This window comes from Abramis brama (assembly GCF_963993115.1).
Source record: "Abramis brama genome assembly, chromosome: 5".
In the NCBI taxonomy this organism is placed as follows: Eukaryota; Metazoa; Chordata; class Actinopteri; order Cypriniformes; family Leuciscidae; genus Abramis; species Abramis brama.
Genome location: NC_139967.1, coordinates 46,090,174 through 46,109,602, shown reverse-complemented (window position 1 = coordinate 46,109,602; position 19,429 = coordinate 46,090,174). Strand labels below are relative to the sequence as shown.

The window sequence follows — 19,429 nt, the reverse complement described above, 5'->3', positions numbered from 1 at the left end:
CGTATTGTGGTTGAAAATGAAAAACGGGTGGACGTCAGAAACCAACATCAATCGGTTTCTGGCGTCAACCCGACTTTCATTTCCAACCAAAATCCAACGTCTGTTTAATTCTGACGTCAATCTGACGGGTTCAACCCGACTTTCATTTCCAACCAAAATCATCCCCTGACTGACGTACTTTCTACTCAAGGACCTTGACAGAAATGTAGTGGAGTAAAAAGTATGATTTGTCTTTCAAATGAAGTGAAGTTCAAGTAAAAAGTTTCCAGAAAAAATAATACTCAAGTAAAGTACAGAGAGGCTACTCAAAAAGTGTACTTAAGTACAGTAGCCTAGGCTACTCAAGTATATGTAGGCTACTTTGGTACTGTCCACCTCTGCCATTAATAGAGATAAATGGTTACAATGGTATTTTGTTTGGTTTTCTTCCTGGTTACGAGCTGCTTGTTAAGGTCAATAAAGACAGACAAATAGACAGATTCAATTATCATTTATTACTTATTGTTTATTGTTTTGCTGTTGAGTCTCAAGCCGACGGTGGGTGGCGCTGTGCGCGTGTGATGTCCCCGAGCCGCAGTGAGAAGAAGAAGAGCTCTTCAGACAGCAGTCGTGAGTAGGAATCATAAACTCGCTTATATTTTACTACCCTTTTTAAAGTTATTATAGCCCACGTATAAACGCGCTACAGACAGTAAAACATGACTCTTTAATTCAGCGTAAACTATCGATAACTACACTGACAGGTCGTAGATTTTAGATGATAAAAACTCCATATCACCGCTATCTGCCGTGTATGAAAGCATTCATATATTATAAGAGCATCAAAATTCAAAATTCCTCTTGAGTGTATCAGTGTCGAATAGATTTCAGTCACATAAAGCACTATGTGCAGTAGACAGCTTTATTATTCTGGCTTGACAAAAAATGTGCAACGTGAATGAGCCTTTGTGTTTCATATGAATGTGTTTTAGAGTTATAAAGATAAATTCCTATCTATCTATCTATCTATCTATCTATCTATCTATCTATCTATCTATCTATCTATCTATCTATCTGTCTGTCTGTCTGTCTGTCTGTCTACAATATCTGTCTGTCTGTCTATCTATCTATCTGTCTGTCTGTTTTTCTGTCTGTCTGTCTATCTGTCTGTCTGTCTGTCTGTCTGTCTACAATATCTGTCTGTCTATCTATCTGTCTGTCTGTCTACAATATCTATCTGTCTGTCTGTCTGTAATATCTGTCTGTCTGTCTGTCTACAATATCTGTCTATCTATCTGTCTGTCTGTCTGTCTGTCTGTCTGTAATATCTGTCTGTCTGTCTGTCTGTCTACAATATCTGTCTGTCTGTCTATCTATCTATCTATCTGTCTGTCTGTTTTTCTGTCTGTCTGTCTGTCTGTCTACAATATCTGTCTGTCTGTCTATCTATCTGTCTGTCTGTCTACAATATCTATCTGTCTGTCTGTAATATCTGTCTGTGTCTGTCTACAATATCTATCTGTCTGTCTGTCTAGCTGTCTGTCTGTCTACAATATCTGTCTGTCTGTCTATCTATCTATCTATCTGTCTGTCTGTTTTTCTGTCTGTCTGTCTATCTGTCTGTCTGTCTGTCTGTCTACAATATCTATCTGTCTGTCTGTCTATCTATCTGTCTGTCTGTCTACAATATCTATCTGTCTGTCTGTCTTTCAATCTGTATATCTGTGTCTGTGTGTGTTAGTCAAGCTTTCAGGCAAGCCAACACATAAAAGTTTATCATAACAAAGTATCCTCGTTTAGTTGTGATGTTTGCACTATTAATCTTGCTCGTTTGTTCCTAGTGTTCGGACCATGTCAGGGAGAGCAGGAGGACTCGGAGGGTTTGCTCAGGTCACGGACTGTTTGTACATCGGCAACGGCAAAACGGCGAACGACTCTTCAGTCATAAGCTCTCTCAACATCACATGTGTTATTAATGCAACTCAGGACATCAGAAACTCAAACATTCCCACGATCGATTATATGCACGTGTCCGTCTCCGATGATCCCGAATCCAGACTCACTGAGCACTTTGACGCAGTTGCTGATAAGATTCAGCAGGTTTGTGAAGAACATGGACGAGTCCTGGTTCACTGTAACGCAGGCGTCAGTCGCTCGGCGGCTCTGTGTCTGGCGTTCCTGATGAAACACTGTCATCACACACTAGCAGAGGCTCACACACGGCTCAAAGCTCAGAGACCCATCATCAGACCGAACGCCGGCTTCTGGAGGCAGCTCATCGAGTACGAGCGCAGAATACATGGAGGAAATACAGTCAGAATGATCAGCTCTCCTGTTGGAGACATTCCAGATTTATATGAGAGAGAAACAAGGGGATTGATTCCACTTTAGGAGAGGAAATGTTTGTGTTTCTTGTTATTTCATTCATATTTGAATGATTTTGAACATTTTTTGTTGGGCGTATCAACATTATGTTTGATTTTATAAGTTGTGGTGTTCTTTATAATTAAGTGTTTGTGATGTTATGCAATAAACAACCAGAAGATGGCAGAAGAATTCTTAGTTTGGCATGTTGATTGAAGTACAGTGACCCAACAAAATATGTGTATGCTTAAACCACACTTGAAAATGAGTTGCTGCGTTAGAGAACAAAACATAAACCTTGTAGCGTTAATTTTAAAGTAATTTTTATCCCTTAAAACTCATCTTTGATCACCAAAATTACATATTTAAAAGTTTTTTCTTCATGCCTGAAAATATCTTGAATGTAACTCGACACCCTTGCCTCATTTAGTATACGCGGTTCTATGAATATGCAAATGAGCCCCACCTCCACTCACTCACTCACTCAGCTCAGAGATCCACTGGTTGACGATCACACGTTGATCTGATTGTTTACAAGGTAGTTTGTGACGTCAGAAACACCAGCGATTTCAAAGCGTGTTTTTGAGACTGTCTTTGGTTCACTGCAGTTTTAAGGAGAAAATACTCAGCAATGGAGTCGACTTATGAATTTACACATGGTTTGTCTTAAAGCATATTAAAAACACCACATAGACACAAACAACATTAAAAGTTTGATTTTCACCACAGGGGGACTTGACAAGTTGTTTGTTCAAATTGACAAGTCTTATTTTTATGGTATATTGCAGTTTTTTTATTTAAATGATTTATCGTGCACATCATTTATTTATTTTTTATTCATGCTAATCTTGAATCAGAATAACTTCCCCTCCCTCTTGCAGTGACGACATCTCCTCCTCTGATGAAGGCGGGGACACCTGTCACTCACACGAGATCCACCAATAGCGAACCACAACCATCCAATCAATTCCCCACAGACAAAATCATTTCCTTGTTTTTTTTTTGTTTGTTTTTATTGAACATAGCAGCAAATACAGTTTAATCTACAATAACAATAGAATTATAAACAGTAGACAAATAGCAAGTTCAACAAAAAATGAAGTAAAAAAAATAAAATAATAATACATAGAAAAAAAAAAGAATTGATCCAGGGGTAACATATAAATTAATATAAATTCAATAGAGATAGAAATGCCTCGAGTCCCTTTTTGTTTTCATTATAAAAAAGCATAAATATTATACTTTGTGCACAATGTAACTGACTTTAAAAGCTTTGGCATTGTTGGAAGAAGAGATAGTACCCAAATAACATTTCACGTCATTGCAAAAAATAATAAAAAGAGGTTTGACAGACAAAAATTTACACTTGTGTACAAAAAAATTGGCTAGAAAAATAAATAGATTTACAAGAAAATACTTGTCATTTAGATTTTTGTCAGAGTTATAAAAACCAAATAAAACATCCTTAAACCCCAAAGAAAAATTGACTAATAAAGAAGCACGTACAAATAGACAACATTTCTTCCAAAAAGTAGCTACATGAACACACTCCCAAAAAAGGTGAGGTACAGACTCGTCTTCCACTCCACAGAAGGAGCATAGGGGATCCAACTCAGGAAACATTTTTTTGATAAAAAGATTGACTGGGTAAAAAAATCATTTCCTTGTTCGAGAAGCCGTTTCACTCGATATACGTCACAATCATAGGTCACAAAAGGGAAGAAAAGACTAGTGCAACTTCTGTTTCATGACGACTTTAAAGAGAAATAGCTCACTTCTCAAGCCAGACAGACCTGTGAGTTACACATCTGTGTGCACTGACTTCATACATCCACTAAAAATCATCTTGGAACTAGATCATTAAAATCTGAAGTTCAGAGAAAGCTCCAGCATCACTGGCTTGCAGATGCCATCTGGTTCAGTTTATGTGTTGGTCTGTGCAATAGCATTCAGACATTGCAATGTGGATTAAGTGTAAGATTGTTGTGGTTTACCAAGAATATTTTTGTACTAACAATATCCGTCCACAATAAAGTTCTATTGGAAGGCCCGAAAGGCAAATTCCTCTCATGAAAAAATTAAAATATGGCCCATACCTGTCAGTGTCAACCCTCCCGGTTTCCCCGGGATTCTCCCGTACTTAACCGTGCTATCCCGCTATCATCCCGTTTAAATATTTTCCCGTATTTCTCCCGTATTTTTAATCTTTCTATAAAAAAAGTTAAAAAAAAAAAAAAAAGCGTGAAGAAGAACAGCAGCATCCCGAGGAGGATGGACGAACGGAGACTACCGGTATGTAGGCTATGTAATGCATTATGTATGTAGCCTAATACAGAGATTATTATGTATTTATTTATGTTAATATCTGCGCAATTAATGTGTATTTAGCCTGCCTCTGTATACATATACATATAATTTTCCTTGAGGTTCACTTGTAATGTTAATAAAGTTTTTTGCACACACAGAACAAATATATATGTGGAAAAATGATAATCCCCCTTTTTAAGGGGCGGCTCCTTTAAGGCTTGTCATAAAATGACGCTGTCAGATCCAATGCAGTTGGCTGTTTCATCTTTCAACAAGCATAAAAAAACGAAACTAAACTTTTATTTGAACGATATTATACATCAAACCTTGGTTTTAGTCAGACAAGACAAATAAATGTTGTTTGTAAAAAAACAAACAATGAGCCTGGGTTAATAACGTTATAGCCTACATTTGATTTTTTTTTTTTTTTTGGCTCTGATGTGCTGAAATCAATTTTCATATCTGCGTGTGTGGTGCCTCAGTTTGAAACATTTATGTATTTTTAAGTTTTAAAATCTTAAAAAAGTCCTTTGCAATGAAGATCTAGCCTATATATACCTAGATTGTTTCATTGGCATTGGAATGTGTGTATTTCCACCAGCATTTTTACAGAGACACGTGGTGTAACAAGTGAAAATTCACACACACCCTGATGGTGAATATTTGATATGTGGCAATGGTGTGACGCGGCATGAAGATTACTTCCCTGGTTGATTTTTTTTTTTTAAAGGGTTTTATGGTCAGGTGACCTGGGCATTGTACAAATATTCCTGGTCCGGCCCATGAGGCTGTGCGGGGCTTTCCGTCTTCCTGCATTATGAATCTCCAATCTTCACAGTACTTTTCTATTGTCTGGTTTCCTGGTCCAAAAAAAACACACAGAAGTGAAAGTTATTCTGTGAAAGTTATGAAACTGGTATTGTTTTGGAGTGCTAGCAGATAATAACTTATTATAAAATTTTATGTTTATATAGAAGTCCATTTCTGACACATAAGGAAAAAAAATTAGATAAATTATGAGATTACACAATCTAAATGATGACATAAAAGACTTTTATCTCATAATGACTTTTTATCTCATAATTACGATTGACCCAAATATGATTTTTTTCTCTAATGTGGCGGAAACAGACTTCCATTCTTTAAGTATTTACCTCAAAATAAAAATAGAAGGTCTGTGCATTTAATATGTTTCATTGCAAATCTTAGTCTTACCTTAAATAGTGAGCACAATTGTTTTTCAGAACATCCAATAACCTTCATTTTGTTTTTAATATAGCCTACCGCTTTGTAAGCAGTGTATCGTGTTTCCAGCACACTTACTTCAGTGGAAACTGAAAAGGGAAGAGAGAAAAGGGGGTTTTATATTGCCATTTCATACAAATGTCATCTGTTTTGGATTCGATACTTCACAATAATGCCCCCCTGCTCGAGGCCAAATAAAGCAGACGTCTGTGACCTCTTTAACCTTATTATTTATTTATTTTCAAAGAAGACATGCAAATGTCTGATATTCCAAACACTAAATGTTTTCTGTATGAACCCTGTTGATCATACAGTTGGTCCAGTAATCTGGAAGGGAATATCATTAAATCCCTCTGACTATAGCTATATTGACTCCAGTGATCACTTTGGAAGAGCTCATGAACTCAGAATTGGGACGTGTAGCAGTTAATCAACCATATCAAGCACAAAAGAAGTCATTACTCCAAGAAAAGAGTTAGTCAGTGGTCTGAATGAGCAGAGTCTGCATACATACTGTTCAACCGTTTGGGCTCGCAAGATTTTTGAATGCTTTTATTTTTTAAATGACTATTGCAAACCCATTTATGACTCAAAAGAAAAAGGTTATGGTGAATATTAATTATGACATAAAAAGAAATTGAAAATTGAAACTGAAATGATGGCGTGAGTCATAAGTATTGCATAAAACTGTGAATTATGAGTTGAAATTATGACTTAAAAAGTAATAGTTTTCATGATGGGTCTATTTTCAGTGATCTGGACTGCAGGTGTAGAGCGTCTCTGTTGCAGCACATAAAGAATGAGGCCTGGCTTTGTCTTGCTTCCCAGGAAAGATGTCATCTTGATGTCAGTTTATGTCTCTACAATCCTGATATACTCCTCCACATCAGTGTTACCCTCACACACATGCGAGTCACTCGTGCCGTTTCCACTGATGCTCCTCCACTCATGACAGATGTTTGCTTCCCTGTCGCTGATGAAGTCTGGATGATCCCTTTCGTCTTTGGGACTGAGACCTCAATGTCCATTTCCCCAAAACTGGCTGAAACATGGACTCATCAGACCACAGCACACATTTACAGTGTTTCGGATCATCTGAGATGAGCCCGGGCTCAGAGAACTTTGAACTGATGTATAGTTCCTCCTTGAGTAACAGAGATTCGAGAGGCAGACTGTGTTCAGTGTTTTCCAAAGTTCTCCTGAGCACATGTGTCTGTATATAATACCGTAGCATGATGGTTTATCATGCAGTGCTGTCTGAGGGGTCAAAGGTCACGCACATGCCTTGCCCAACACAGACTCAGATTTCTCTGGATTCCCTGAATCTTTTCAAAATGTTATGTATTGTAGATGGTGAAAGACCTAAATACTTCGCAATCTTGCATTTTTGAATTGTTTGAGAATCATGATATCTCTCGTGATATTTGGCACACAGTAGTGAGCCATGAGGACCTTTCCTTGCAAAGACTGAGAATCTCCTTTTACACTCACGACACTCTCACCTATTACCAGTTCACCGGCTCATTGTGGACGGTTTCAAAACACTTTCATTTGGATACTCTAAAAACTTTTATTTTGCATTTGTTCCAACTGTGTTGCAGCTATTCAAATAAAAAATAAAAAAGATACATTTTTATAGTTACAAAATACAATTAATTTGGCCAGTAAAAACATAAAAAAAAATCTGTCTGTTCAAGAGATTCTTGATTTTAATGCATTTTACAAAATGTCTCTACTTTTTTGGAATTGCAGTTAAAATTTCATTTATTCCTGTGATCAAAGTTTCAAAGCTGAATTTTCAGCATCATTACTCCAGTCTTCAGTGTCACATGATCCTTCAGAAATCATTCTAATATGATGATTTGATGCTCAAGAAACATTTATGATTATTATCAATGTTAAAAACAGTTGTGCTGCTGCTTCATATTTTTGTGGACATTGACATTCAAGATTCTTTGATGAATAGAAAGTTCAGAAGAACAGAATTTATTTGAGATAGATTTGTAACATTATAAATGTCACTTTTATTCAATTTAATGCACCCTTGCTGAATAAAAGTAAATAAAATGTACTGACCCCAGACTTCTGAACAGTATGCATGCACATGAAATTGAAAATCAAAGACTGAAAGCCAACTATTGTGGCAGAGCAGTGAACCATGTGCATCTTGTCATACAACTATAACCATAAGATTGTTCCCAGTTTACGGTTTATATTGCTATACATTTGTTTGCATGAACGATCAAAGCTAAAAGTGCTCAAATGAAATGAGCAGGTTTGTTTGTGTGTGTTTTAATGGATAGGACGAAAGAAAGTGGGAGAAATGTGATGCTCAATCTGGACTCAAACCTGCATCATCATGTGTATGTGCACTGGATCTGTGAAACATTATGGATATGATACCTCACAGTGGCTGATATGAAGAAATGACAGAAACTCTCTTAGACAGCCTTCATAGGCAGTGCTTGTGTCCATTGTTCTCACGCATATACTGTCATTAATGAAGCCAGACATGGGTGAGGGATGTAGACCTCTGATGCTCATGAGAACCGACAGGCGAGAGAATGACATGAAATCTGTGAACTTTGAACGTCAGTCAGATCTAACTCTCCCTAACAACCGGACAAAACACAAAGTGAACATGTTTGATGTTTGGGCAGGTAAAATACTGAGCAATTATGTGAATGTAAATGTGCATGTCACAGTAAATAGATGCACAAGCAACCTGGATTCAGTTTAGACACTGATATATGTAGATCTTGTACATATTTCACAAGTCTGTGTTAATAAAAGATTATTCTTAAACTGCTGTGCTTTTGAGAATAAGGCCTAATTGTAAACAAATTAGTTTCAAGGTATACAGCCTAATAAATAAAAATAAAAAAAGGGTAGCAAGTCAACTAATAGGCTTATAATATAAAATAACGCGTTAGTTACTGATACTGAATCTTTCAGTTTTGTTGCCAGATCTGTTCATGCCTAAAGGATCCGCTGATTGTCATCACGATGCCAGTTTGGAACAACAGGCAGACAATTTTGGCCAAAAAACAGGACGCCCTTTTAAATAGAGACGATTGTGCGAGGCAAAACAGACAAAGCGCCAGTCTCATGCCATGATGCCTGGTGAAGCACGCCACGCTTAATGTACATTAAAATATGACGAATGTGTGACGCAATCAGATCCTAGCCAATCGCAATCGCGTTGTGATGCAGTGGGCGGGGCGCGCTGTTTTTATTTACAGGACTCGAGTTTGAGAAAGCACATTTTGTTACTTTCTAACTTCTGTGACTTTTTAAATGATTATTATTCTGGCATTTTCTGGTAGCAAATATACATTTGTTAGAACTGCTTTTTCTGTTGTTACATAAGGAAGGATTTCGAGTGGAATATAGGGCTCTAAGGTGGAATTAATTTATCACTAAATAGGCTGTTTAATATTGTAATATGGACTTTTTTGACCAAAATAAGTCACCGATTAACACCACCACACCGACTGACAACTGGACACCTGTAAGTACTTTTACAAAAATTGTACAACATAGTTAAACTATCGGCTGTGCTTCGGGCGCGCATGGTTCTCGTGCCCTTTTCACTATAGCTTTTTTCTTTAAATTATCTTTTTTAAATGACTAATAGTTTAAGGAATTTGAAAAGTAATAATAATTTCAAACACTAACGCAGATTCTTATTTAGCAAGTATAAATGAACCACTTCCAAACACTTCATATCTAGGTCATGCATTGTCATAAACTCATAAAATACTTATCTTGCATTTGATGCTCTACACATGCTTAAACTAAACACACACCGATTAAATACACTATTCTTCCTTTGTTTTTCTTGTCTTTTTAAAGGTATACTCTACAGTGCGATGTATTCAAATGACAATGGCCATCCTAAGGTAGGCTATCTATTTATTGTATCGTAGTTTTGCAGTCATTTAATAAATAGATACGTGTATTATGTCTTGTATACTTATTTATATGTGTTAATAATTTGCATCACAGCATTGTAGGTGCAGGCTCCATAATTGGATATGCCATTTATACAAGACTAGTAAAAAAACCAGAGGTAAGCCTCCATAGCTATTGGATTATTAACAATATGTTCATGCATGCAGATGTAATTTTGACCACAGAAACAAACCTGTGTTCCAGGTGCTGCCGTTGTTCTTGTTAAGTTTAACAGACCTGCTCTTAGCTCTGAGTTGGCTGGTTGGTGGTCTTCTCTTCACCCAGAACTGTAAAGCTTACAACATCTGCTACAACCTCCACATTGTGGAACAGGTACAAAACTGACACAATATCATGCCAAAATAATGTTTATCACATGCGAAAGAACAGTACTTCCTCTATATGCCTTTTTTTTTTACATGCAATGTTTTTGCATCATACTTCCACTTCCACAAATAAAGCCACATTGGAGCAGTCATATTTGATTGACTGCATCTGGAATCAAAAAAACAATCATATTACTAAGATGAGCATCCTTTTCAAACGTTTAAAGTGCTCCTGTTATGCTATTTTAAAGGTTTTGAGCCCTAATTTAGTTTTGCAGGTCTCTTACAATAGGTTTACATGCATCCATGGTCAAAAACACTTTAATTTTCTCATAATATACATTGCAGCATTAGCTCTTTTCTCACAGTGTCTGAAATGGTTCAATCAAGGATTCAGTCTCTCTAAACCCCGCCTTTCCGAGAGCCTGCTCTGCTCTGATTGGTCAGATGGGGAGCCAGTCTGTTGTGATTGGTCTACTTTGCTCTGATTGGTCAGACGGCACAGTCTGTTGTGATTGGTCGACTGCTTACTGCATGTATCTGAAACCAAACACATATTAGCATATCTGAATTTTCTCCTGTCAAGGAATGTTTTTAACAGACTGTTTTTTTTAACATTAAGAAGAAACAATATCATGTTACCAAAAATACCATAGTTTATTGGACGTGTACCATAGAAGTACCATGATATCGTTTGAAGATTTCTAGACTACCATAAAATAACCTGATATATGCATATTGTAATCATTTAGCATGGTACATAATCCCTTTTTCGAAGATGGAAGGTCTTTAGCCAATAAATTGTTGTGTAAATGCTAAAAAAAAAAAAAGTTTTAAAATACCAGTGAGGGAGTTTTTCTCTACTCTGCCAATGCTTTACAGGCCCAAACATGTGTCTCTCATTATTGAAGCCTGTGTGTTTTCCATTTTTATAAAATATCACAGAGAAGACAAGCATGTGTGCTAGACAGTTTCACTTCAAAAATGAGTTGTTCTCCGCTCAGACATGTTCAACAAACATGGAACTGGGACGAATGTGAAAAGGAAGTGGAGCAGCAAATTTGGTCCATATTCTTTGGCCAGATATAATGAGTTCTGCCCCACTTTTAAACTCCACACACACACTTGTTTATAGCAGTGGATTGTCATGGGTGTGAGTGGACGTCACTGCTCAGTAATGCGTGGAGGCAAAGTTCAGTCTGTTGTTTGGAAGTGGTTTGGTTTCCCGAGACTTTTAAGTAGAGCTGCACGATTAATCGTTAAAATATCGCGATCGGGATTCAAACACCCATGTGATCGTATTCCTAAATGACAGCGATTCGGCTCTGTCTATTAAACCTTTGACAAGTACGAGTATAGTGAACATTCAGATCTGCGTTCTGGCCCAGAGAGAGCAGGGGTCATGTACATGTATGAAAACGCTTCACAAACAGTCTTTTCAAGCGCACAGTATCATTATACAAGTACAAGTATACATTATACAAGTACTGGGATAAAAGTTTATAGATCGGCTATAAACACTGATGTCTATGGTAGTGATCAAAATAGAGTAAATCACCATTTGAATGTAACTTGACGCTTCAAATAATGATTGTATCGATTACATCGTTACACCAGTAGGTGGCGACAAGTGACTGTTAAAAAATGAGTCAATTGAATCATTCACTCAAGACAAGAGATTTGTTCAAAAACGCTGATTAGTTAGGTCTTTATGTGTGAGTCAACCTTTTTTTAAAAAAATAAAACATTTTAAATAGACTACAGCAATTAACATTTTGTGAGAATCTGTTCTAAATTACATGTTATTTTGTTTAGCTGACTATTCAGAATCGTGGGAGAATCGTGATCTCTATTTTAAACCAAAAAATCGTGATTCTCTATTTATCCAGTATCGTGCAGCTCTACTTTTAAGGCATTATAAGAACAAATCCTTTTTTTTTTTTTCATTAAAATTAAATTTGTTATTGGTTATGCTATTATAAACTAAGCTAGCTTGAAAAATAACATTGCATGAAATTGTGACACAAAGTAGCGTCATTTAATACGGACATGGTGAAGGGAAGAAATATGAGATGGGAGGAAAAAGTATACATCAGTGCTTTTGCGTTCTCTCGCAAATGTTTTGTGCGCACTTTTGAGTTCTTTGCAAAAGGTTTCTCTGGGGAAAGCAAAGGTTTTGTGAGAGAACGCAAAAGCATTAAAATATAATTTTTCTTCCCATCATTTTTTCCATCACCATGTCTTTTTAGGGGCTCCATAATTTTACACCATAAGTAAATAATCTCATTCCATTTTCTCAGTTTTTATATATATATTGTAGTGTTGGATGCATTTGTCAAGCTTATCAATTCAACATTATTACATAATTATAAGAAGAATCTATCAGAAAACCCCCCTGCTATTTGTGGAAAATGCTGTTTTTTTTCCACATTTGACACTATTTGCCAATCCTCCATGCAGTGAAAACGCCCTGAGTTTTGGAAAACCCTGCCCGAGGTCATGTGACACTCACCGATGAGTCACATCTAACCAGAAAGGCATGCATAAGTTTACTAGAATCATTTTACATTTTTAAGAGCTCATAGTGACTAATTAAAATGATCTGGTCTTTAATCAGTTCATGTTTTCTTCTTCTTTAGGGAACCACTAGAAGTGTAAAATATGTAAAACTATATCTGAATGTAATTTTCATCATGCATTAAGTGTTTTTTTATTTTAAGAGTATAATTAATAACAGGTATTAATCTATAACAACAGAATCATAATGAAAACTAAATCGTAGCATCCGATGAAAAAAAAATCCACATATTTTAATTAAAAAACTTAAGTTTAGTCGCTTTCTTAATTTTTTAAGTATAATCAAGTTGGTTGTACAAGTCATTATAACTTAAATCATATTAAACTGACTTAAAAATCCCTTCACATTCACCTTTGCATGAGCTTTAAGTGTTCCACTCAGTGTCATTGAGCATACAACACTGCACTGAATATGACACAGTGGCCGCTGACACATTTTGTAATAGCGCAATAGTGTACATAGTTTTGTGACTGTTAAAATCAGGCAAAACACACCTTGATCAAATATAACTAACAACTATAATCCTCTTTAAGTCAACTGTGCTCAAAGCAAAACAGAAAGGAAAACCATGTTGACTAGTTAGGCATTTCTAGATGAAGGATATTCTATCTTTAACAACATAAAGAAGTTGCTCAATCCTGGAATGACATGAATGTCAACAAATGTGCCTTAAGAAAAATGTGTGTTTTTCTAACCCTGGTCCTCGAGTCCCTTGTGTGAAAACAATGTGCACATATAGTGTCATTCAAACCTTAGAAGTATATTTAGAAAAAAGCTTTACTTGCAGATAATATAATATTAATAAGGCCACTTAAGTGTACTTAAAGAGAGTAAAGTATTTCTTAACACACTTAAGTGCACTTTGTAATCATGTCAAGTTAAAAGTTGAACATTAAAGTACATTTTAAATCATTATGTTTTAATAATGTTTTGTCCTGCTGTAAAGTATTTATTTTGATTAACATACTAAAGCACATGTAAAGTTCTGGATTATAATTTTAAATGTAGTTTGTTGTTTGATATTACTTTTAAAGTTAATATACTTTAAATGCACTAAGTTGCAACTTCATAATTATAAATGTGTAATTATAAATATATTTAAATACAAAACACACACGTTTGAATAGAAATTCCATTAAAGTATATTTTAATTTACCATAAATACTCGTAAGTACATTTAGCAGTACACTTCAACCATATTTCAGAGACAACAGATGTAATTATGAAATTACATATGATGTACTTAAAACTCTAAAGTTCAGCTAGCTGCATTTAATATATATATTTAAACGGTAATATATAAACTGTAATATATTTTAATTTAATTGCAATTAACATGCAGTCAAGCGTCCGAACACATTGCATTCAATTTGCAAATAAGCATATTATTTCCATAATAAATATTCTTTTTAAAAGTATACGTTGTCACCTGAGGTTTCTGTTTTACCTGTGTTAGTTCTTGTTTCATTTGTCTCTGTTCATTAGTCGTCCCATTTGTTTCCATGGTTACTCATTTGTTAATTGATTATTAACCGCACCTGTTCCTTGTTTTCTCCCTTCACTGAGTCTGTGTATTTACAGTCCTCCTGCGTCTGTTGTTTTGTAATGTCATTAAATAAAGAGAGACATGGGTTACAGTATTGTGACAACATGGTTCAACCTCTGAGATTAGAATGTGTAACTAATTAAACTTCATTAACTTCTGCCTTTGACTTTCATCCCACAGACTCTTTATATGGCCTCCTTCTTTTACACGCTGCACTATGTTTGGGTGCTTTACGCTGGGCTGAGCAGAAAGTATTACAGGAGACTGAACGGGCTCCCAGCCGAGGTATTCAGTTCATCATTATCGTCATGTTAATGAAGGAAATAAAGCAGCAGAATGTAGTCTTTTATTTTACTGTAAATGCTGGCAATACTGATTCGCCTGTTTATTTCAGAATCCAGCAAGAGCCAGAAGTTGCAGATGTCTGGCCCCAGTACTGTCGTGGTGAGTACACTGAACATCATCGGAATAAAAACATCACTGAAACTGATATTAAATATAGATGGAGCAACATCATTTTTGTAATGAAATTATAAAACAAGTTTGAATGCACTTTATTTTACAGTATTGCACTTTATTTTACAGTACGTGCACTTATGAGTACTTACCTAAGACTATAATACAAAAAAAAATTCTTGAGAAAGCCTGACCATAAAGTTTGAAGAAGTTTTGATAGATGGGTAGATTGATTGCTAGGGCGTTATGTCGTTAGCATGTTTTAACACAGTGTTAACTCATTTCTAACATAACATATTGCTAGCATGTTTCAACCATCAATTAGCAAATTCCACATTTTAACACTTTCTTAGCATGAATTAGCACATTGCTAATCTTTTCGCATGTTGCTAGCACGATTTATACATTGCTAACATGTTGCTAACATAATTTAATATGTTTCTAGCATGAATTAGCACATTACTAGCATGTTATTATCAACATATTTTTAGCAGGAATTAGCATGTTACTAACATGTTTTTTTTTCTAGCATAGCGACTAAAACCGCAAATATTTTTTTTTAAACTGAAATAAAGTATAAAAAAACCTGAAACTTTTGAAATTTCAGCTAGTTGCCAGTATGCACAGTACACATTCAAGCAATATTAAACGTTTTTATAATCCTGCATAAAATATAGGGCACAAAACCATGCACGATAAAACTGAAAATGTGATATTAACAGATTTTAGGAATATAATGTCTGTCCTGATCTCTCCACACAGTCTTTTGCCTTTGATACTCACAGCGCCCGTCTTCGTGGCAGGAAATGTGTTTCGATGTTACACAAACTTCACCGAGCCCTACAGGTCAGTCTCACCATATTCTCACATCTGATTAATAAACGGTTGTTTCTCATTACTTCATCATCATAAATTCACTTATTTGAATCATAAAGTCATAAAGTCTTATTTGAATGAGCTTATTGTTATTAAACACTTATTACATACAATTCAGTTGTTATAGCTGACTATAGTTTAGTTGTTTGTGTGGGTCTAATGAACAATCTATGGAAGCTTGTTTTTGCCACAGAATAAAAAATTTAAAAGGTAATTGCGACTTTATATCTCACAATAATTATTACTTTTTTTCTCACAATTGCGAGTTTACATCACGCAATTGTGACTTTTTATCTTAGAATTGCATTTTATAATGTCGCAATAGTGTTATAAAGTCAGAATTGTGAGATATAAAGACTCAATTGTGAGAAATAATCTTGCAATTCTGACTTTATAACACGCAATTGGGAGTTATAAATTCAGAATTGCATGACATAAAGTCGCAATTGCGTGTTTTAAAGCCAGAATTGCGAGATAAAGTCACATTTTGAGTTTATATCTTGCAATTCTGACTTTATAACATGTAATTGCGACTTTATATCTCGCAATTCTGAGAAATAAAGTTAGAATTGCGAGATGTAAACTTACAATTGTGAGATAAAAATCTTAATTATCTTTTAAAATGTTTTATTCTGTGGCGGAAACAAGCTTCCATAACAATCAGCTGGTCATTATAGCGAATAAAAAAATAAAATAAAATAAAAACACAATAAAATATATGGATTTGAGTTGTAATTGTATTAAAGCACCACAGAAGAACATTGGTCAGTTGTGCAGTTGAATAGCCAGAACGATGCGCCTGACCAATCAGAATCCAGCGTTCCAGACAGTTGTTTAATCTGATGCCGATTGTCTTCCAGATGTTTGCTGATGCACACAGGGGCTGTTTATCTCACCTCATATGTAACAGCAGAAGTCACAGCATGTGTTGTCATTCAAAACTATTGCATGGCCATTTTCCTCTTCACCTTCCTTCTAACCTTCATCGGCATCACGGTGAGCTTCAGCATCTCATTTCTGAGCAATTTATGATTCAAATGTACACTGCTGTTCAAGCATTTCAACAGTAATATTGTGAAATATTATTAAATAACTGAATATATTTTAAAACGTAATTTATTCCTGTGATCAAAGCTGAACTTTCAGCATCTCCAGTGTCACGTGATCCTTCAGAAATCATTCTAATATGATGATTTGCTGCTCAAGAAACATTTGTGATTATTATCAGTGTTGAAAACAGTTGTGCTGCTTCATATTTTTCTGATAGATATAATAGTTCACAATATTATTGCATGTACAGTGTTCTCTCAGAAAGGCATGTGACTCATCGTATTGTACCTGTGTGTTTCAGATTCTGATGTGTAAAGCTCGCTCGCTGTACAAGCGTGTCGTCACGTCTCAGGGGTTTTTCGGTGACCATCACTGGGCAACTCTGCGGCTCCTGGAGCGACGGATGCTGCTCTATCCCTCCGCTTTCTTCTTCTGCTGGGGTCCGGGTGAGCACACGATACCGCAAAACACTGATTTACTAACAGCTTTAGATTTGGACAAGTGAATAATTAGCGTAGTCAGGATTTACTAAAGACATGCAGTGAAACATTAGCGCTGAAAAGGTGTGGACAGGGTTATTTTTGCGGCTGACCTTATTGCATATGCATTTGAGTTTCCCTTTCAGACGCAAAATTTATGTGAGGAGAGTATTTAAATGAAACATGCAAGGTGATTTACTAAGGTTTGCACTGGTCAATTTACTGGTATTTGCACCATTATTAATCTTAAACCAGTCGCTAATTTGCGCTGCTCTGTAGCTTTCCTGTAGCTCAAACAGTAGAGCGTTGGTGCTTGCAACGCCAAGGTCATGGGTTTGATTCCCAGGGAAAGCATAAGAATGTAAAATGTGTATCTTGAAATGCAATGTAAGTCGCTTTGTATAAAAGCGTCTGCCAAATGCATTAATGTAAATGTGTTGGTCATTATGAATCTGTGTTCTTTAATTTGTGTGTCATCATTAGATCACATGCAGAACTTTATATACAGTATAACTTTATAACTATATATATATATATAATATCAATAAAAAATTTTTTTTCAATCTCATATATTTTAACTAATTAAATATAGCTTGTTCCACAGCTAGCCATATTTTAACCATGTTTATTCTTTTTAATTGAATTCATTTTTCACAATTAATAGATTTATGCTGAATCTAAGTAATAAAATAAACATGAATAAAATACATTTTTATAAAAGTATTTTTTAAATATAAATAATAATAATCGAAATGCATGGAAGTTTTATATGCAATTCGAGTACAAAATCTTACATTTGAGTGAAGTAGTGAAATAAATCTACAGCTAAACACCATCTTTTCATGTTTTTTAATGCTCTCTTGTTTATTTCAGCAATATTACTGGCCACTCTGATGATGGTGAAACCGGACATAATCGAGGGAAGGATGGGAGTCGTTCTCTACATCCTCCAGGTTCGCCAAAATACATATTAGCTCCTGCAGCAATAATCGCTTTACCCTTGCATGCAAGTGTAAAACAGTTGTGATCTTGTCCTCCTCAGGCCTTAACCTCTGCATCTCAAGGTCTTCTGAACTGCCTGGTGTACGGCTGGACTCAACAACACTTCCGCTCTCTGAGCAGCAGCACCGTACGCGACGCAAACACACAGACTCCTCTGTTACGCTCACAGAAGCCAAACTACGCCTCTCTGCGTTCTGCTGCGTCACTCACTAATTTTGTCTGACACACACACACACACACACGCATGTACTTCTATGCATTGGGCAGATGCTTTAAATCAAAGCGACTTGTAGTGCATTCAAGATTTTACCAGTGGAGTCGAACCCATGAGAGACTGGAGTCAGTACAACACACACACACACACACACTGCTGTGTCAGAAAAACTCTCCTCATGAAGACTGAAACCAGCTAAGCCTCAGTGTGCTCCTTCATGCGTGAAGTTCAACAGACGTGTTTGGTTTTGATGTCGCAGCTGAAGCAGTTTGTCTCGATATTACCGACCCCAGATGGCAGAGATGGATCCATGCTCACTCACTCACAAACTGAAACGCTAGCTAAACTTTTCTTTTTTTCTACCTTGGTTTTTGATCATGAGATTTCAGAAGCTGCACCTGCTACTGAGAGATCAACTGTTTCATCATCCAGTGTTTGCAATATGACGTGCTGAAAGGTTTCAGATCACGGCGGACTAGCGACATGTAAAAAAGGGAAAGACCGAAGGGAGATTACAGCCATGGGAAACAGCTCTGAAACAGGATCTGAGAGGACGAAGCTACTTCTTTCCATCCAAAACACAATGCGCTGAATCCACCTACACACTGGCTAGTGATGCTGGGGTCACTTACACACACAAATAATTTCCTCTTGTTGAACAATGTACAAAAAAAAGCTGTGAGCAGTGCTTCTCAATGGCTATTATTGAAGAATACGCACAGCTGATGAGAAATTATTTGCATGTACTTGTCAAGATAGTTGCACTGAACCATGGGAATAAGCTTTTTGCTTGAGATGGAAATGGAAAACTTGAAAATATACGGGAAATATTTCGAAATTGTGATTTCCAGGCTTGGAAAAATAAATGAACTCTTTGTTCCAAACCAATAAGTCTTTTGTTTAACATAAATTAAGATATTTTTAATAAAACCTGAGATTACAATCTGTCCCTCCATTGAAAGTCCATGCAACCAAACCTTTGATAAATGGGTTAAATGTGGTTTAATCAAAGTCTTCTAGAGAGAAACGATCACTTTACATCAAAAAGCAGAT

At 35.9% G+C, this 19,429-nt stretch overlaps 2 protein-coding genes and 1 long non-coding RNA gene across 4 annotated transcripts; 2 read left to right on the top strand and 1 right to left on the bottom strand.

Moving 5' to 3' along the window:
- Positions 1 to 15: 15 nt before the first annotated feature.
- Positions 16 to 2,535, top strand: LOC311083566 (dual specificity protein phosphatase 14). Of its 2 annotated transcripts, none has more exons than XM_084115181.1 (2): positions 16 to 613; positions 1,821 to 2,535. In XM_084115181.1, the coding sequence occupies exons 1-2, from the start codon at positions 561 to 563 to the stop codon at positions 2,368 to 2,370; spliced, it is 603 nt and encodes a 200-aa protein (XP_083971307.1). In that variant the 5' UTR covers positions 16 to 560; the 3' UTR covers positions 2,371 to 2,535. The 2 variants fall into 2 exon arrangements, with proteins under 2 accessions (XP_083971307.1, XP_083971308.1); XM_084115182.1 differs by having other exon boundaries at positions 498 to 609.
- Positions 2,536 to 5,372: 2,837 nt separating this feature from the next.
- LOC311082871 lies at positions 5,373 to 10,182 on the bottom strand. The gene is made up of 3 exons (XR_014606166.1): positions 10,043 to 10,182; positions 5,866 to 5,984; positions 5,373 to 5,510 (listed from the first exon to the last, which is right to left on the bottom strand). It is a non-coding gene; the product is annotated as an uncharacterized lncRNA (long non-coding RNA).
- On the top strand, positions 9,136 to 19,262 carry tmem116 (transmembrane protein 116). The gene is made up of 11 exons (XM_084114037.1): positions 9,136 to 9,406; positions 9,751 to 9,797; positions 9,904 to 9,967; positions 10,054 to 10,182; positions 14,480 to 14,584; positions 14,694 to 14,743; positions 15,518 to 15,601; positions 16,492 to 16,627; positions 16,983 to 17,127; positions 18,034 to 18,113; positions 18,203 to 19,262. The coding sequence occupies exons 1-11, from the start codon at positions 9,341 to 9,343 to the stop codon at positions 18,383 to 18,385; spliced, it is 1,089 nt and encodes a 362-aa protein (XP_083970163.1). The 5' UTR covers positions 9,136 to 9,340; the 3' UTR covers positions 18,386 to 19,262.
- The last annotated feature ends 167 nt before the right edge of the window (positions 19,263 to 19,429 follow it).

Coding starts and splice junctions, on each gene's coding strand:
- LOC311083566 (XM_084115181.1), top strand. CDS start 561: ATGTCCCCGAGCCGCAGTGAGAAGAAGAAGAGCTCTTCAGACAGCAGT. Junction 614..1,820: donor TCTTCAGACAGCAGTCGTGA/GTAGGAATCATA, acceptor GTTTGTTCCTAG/TGTTCGGACCATGTCAGGGA.
- tmem116 (XM_084114037.1), top strand. CDS start 9,341: ATGGACTTTTTTGACCAAAATAAGTCACCGATTAACACCACCACACCG. Junction 9,798..9,903: donor ATGACAATGGCCATCCTAAG/GTAGGCTATCTA, acceptor TTTGCATCACAG/CATTGTAGGTGCAGGCTCCA. Junction 9,968..10,053: donor GACTAGTAAAAAAACCAGAG/GTAAGCCTCCAT, acceptor CCTGTGTTCCAG/GTGCTGCCGTTGTTCTTGTT.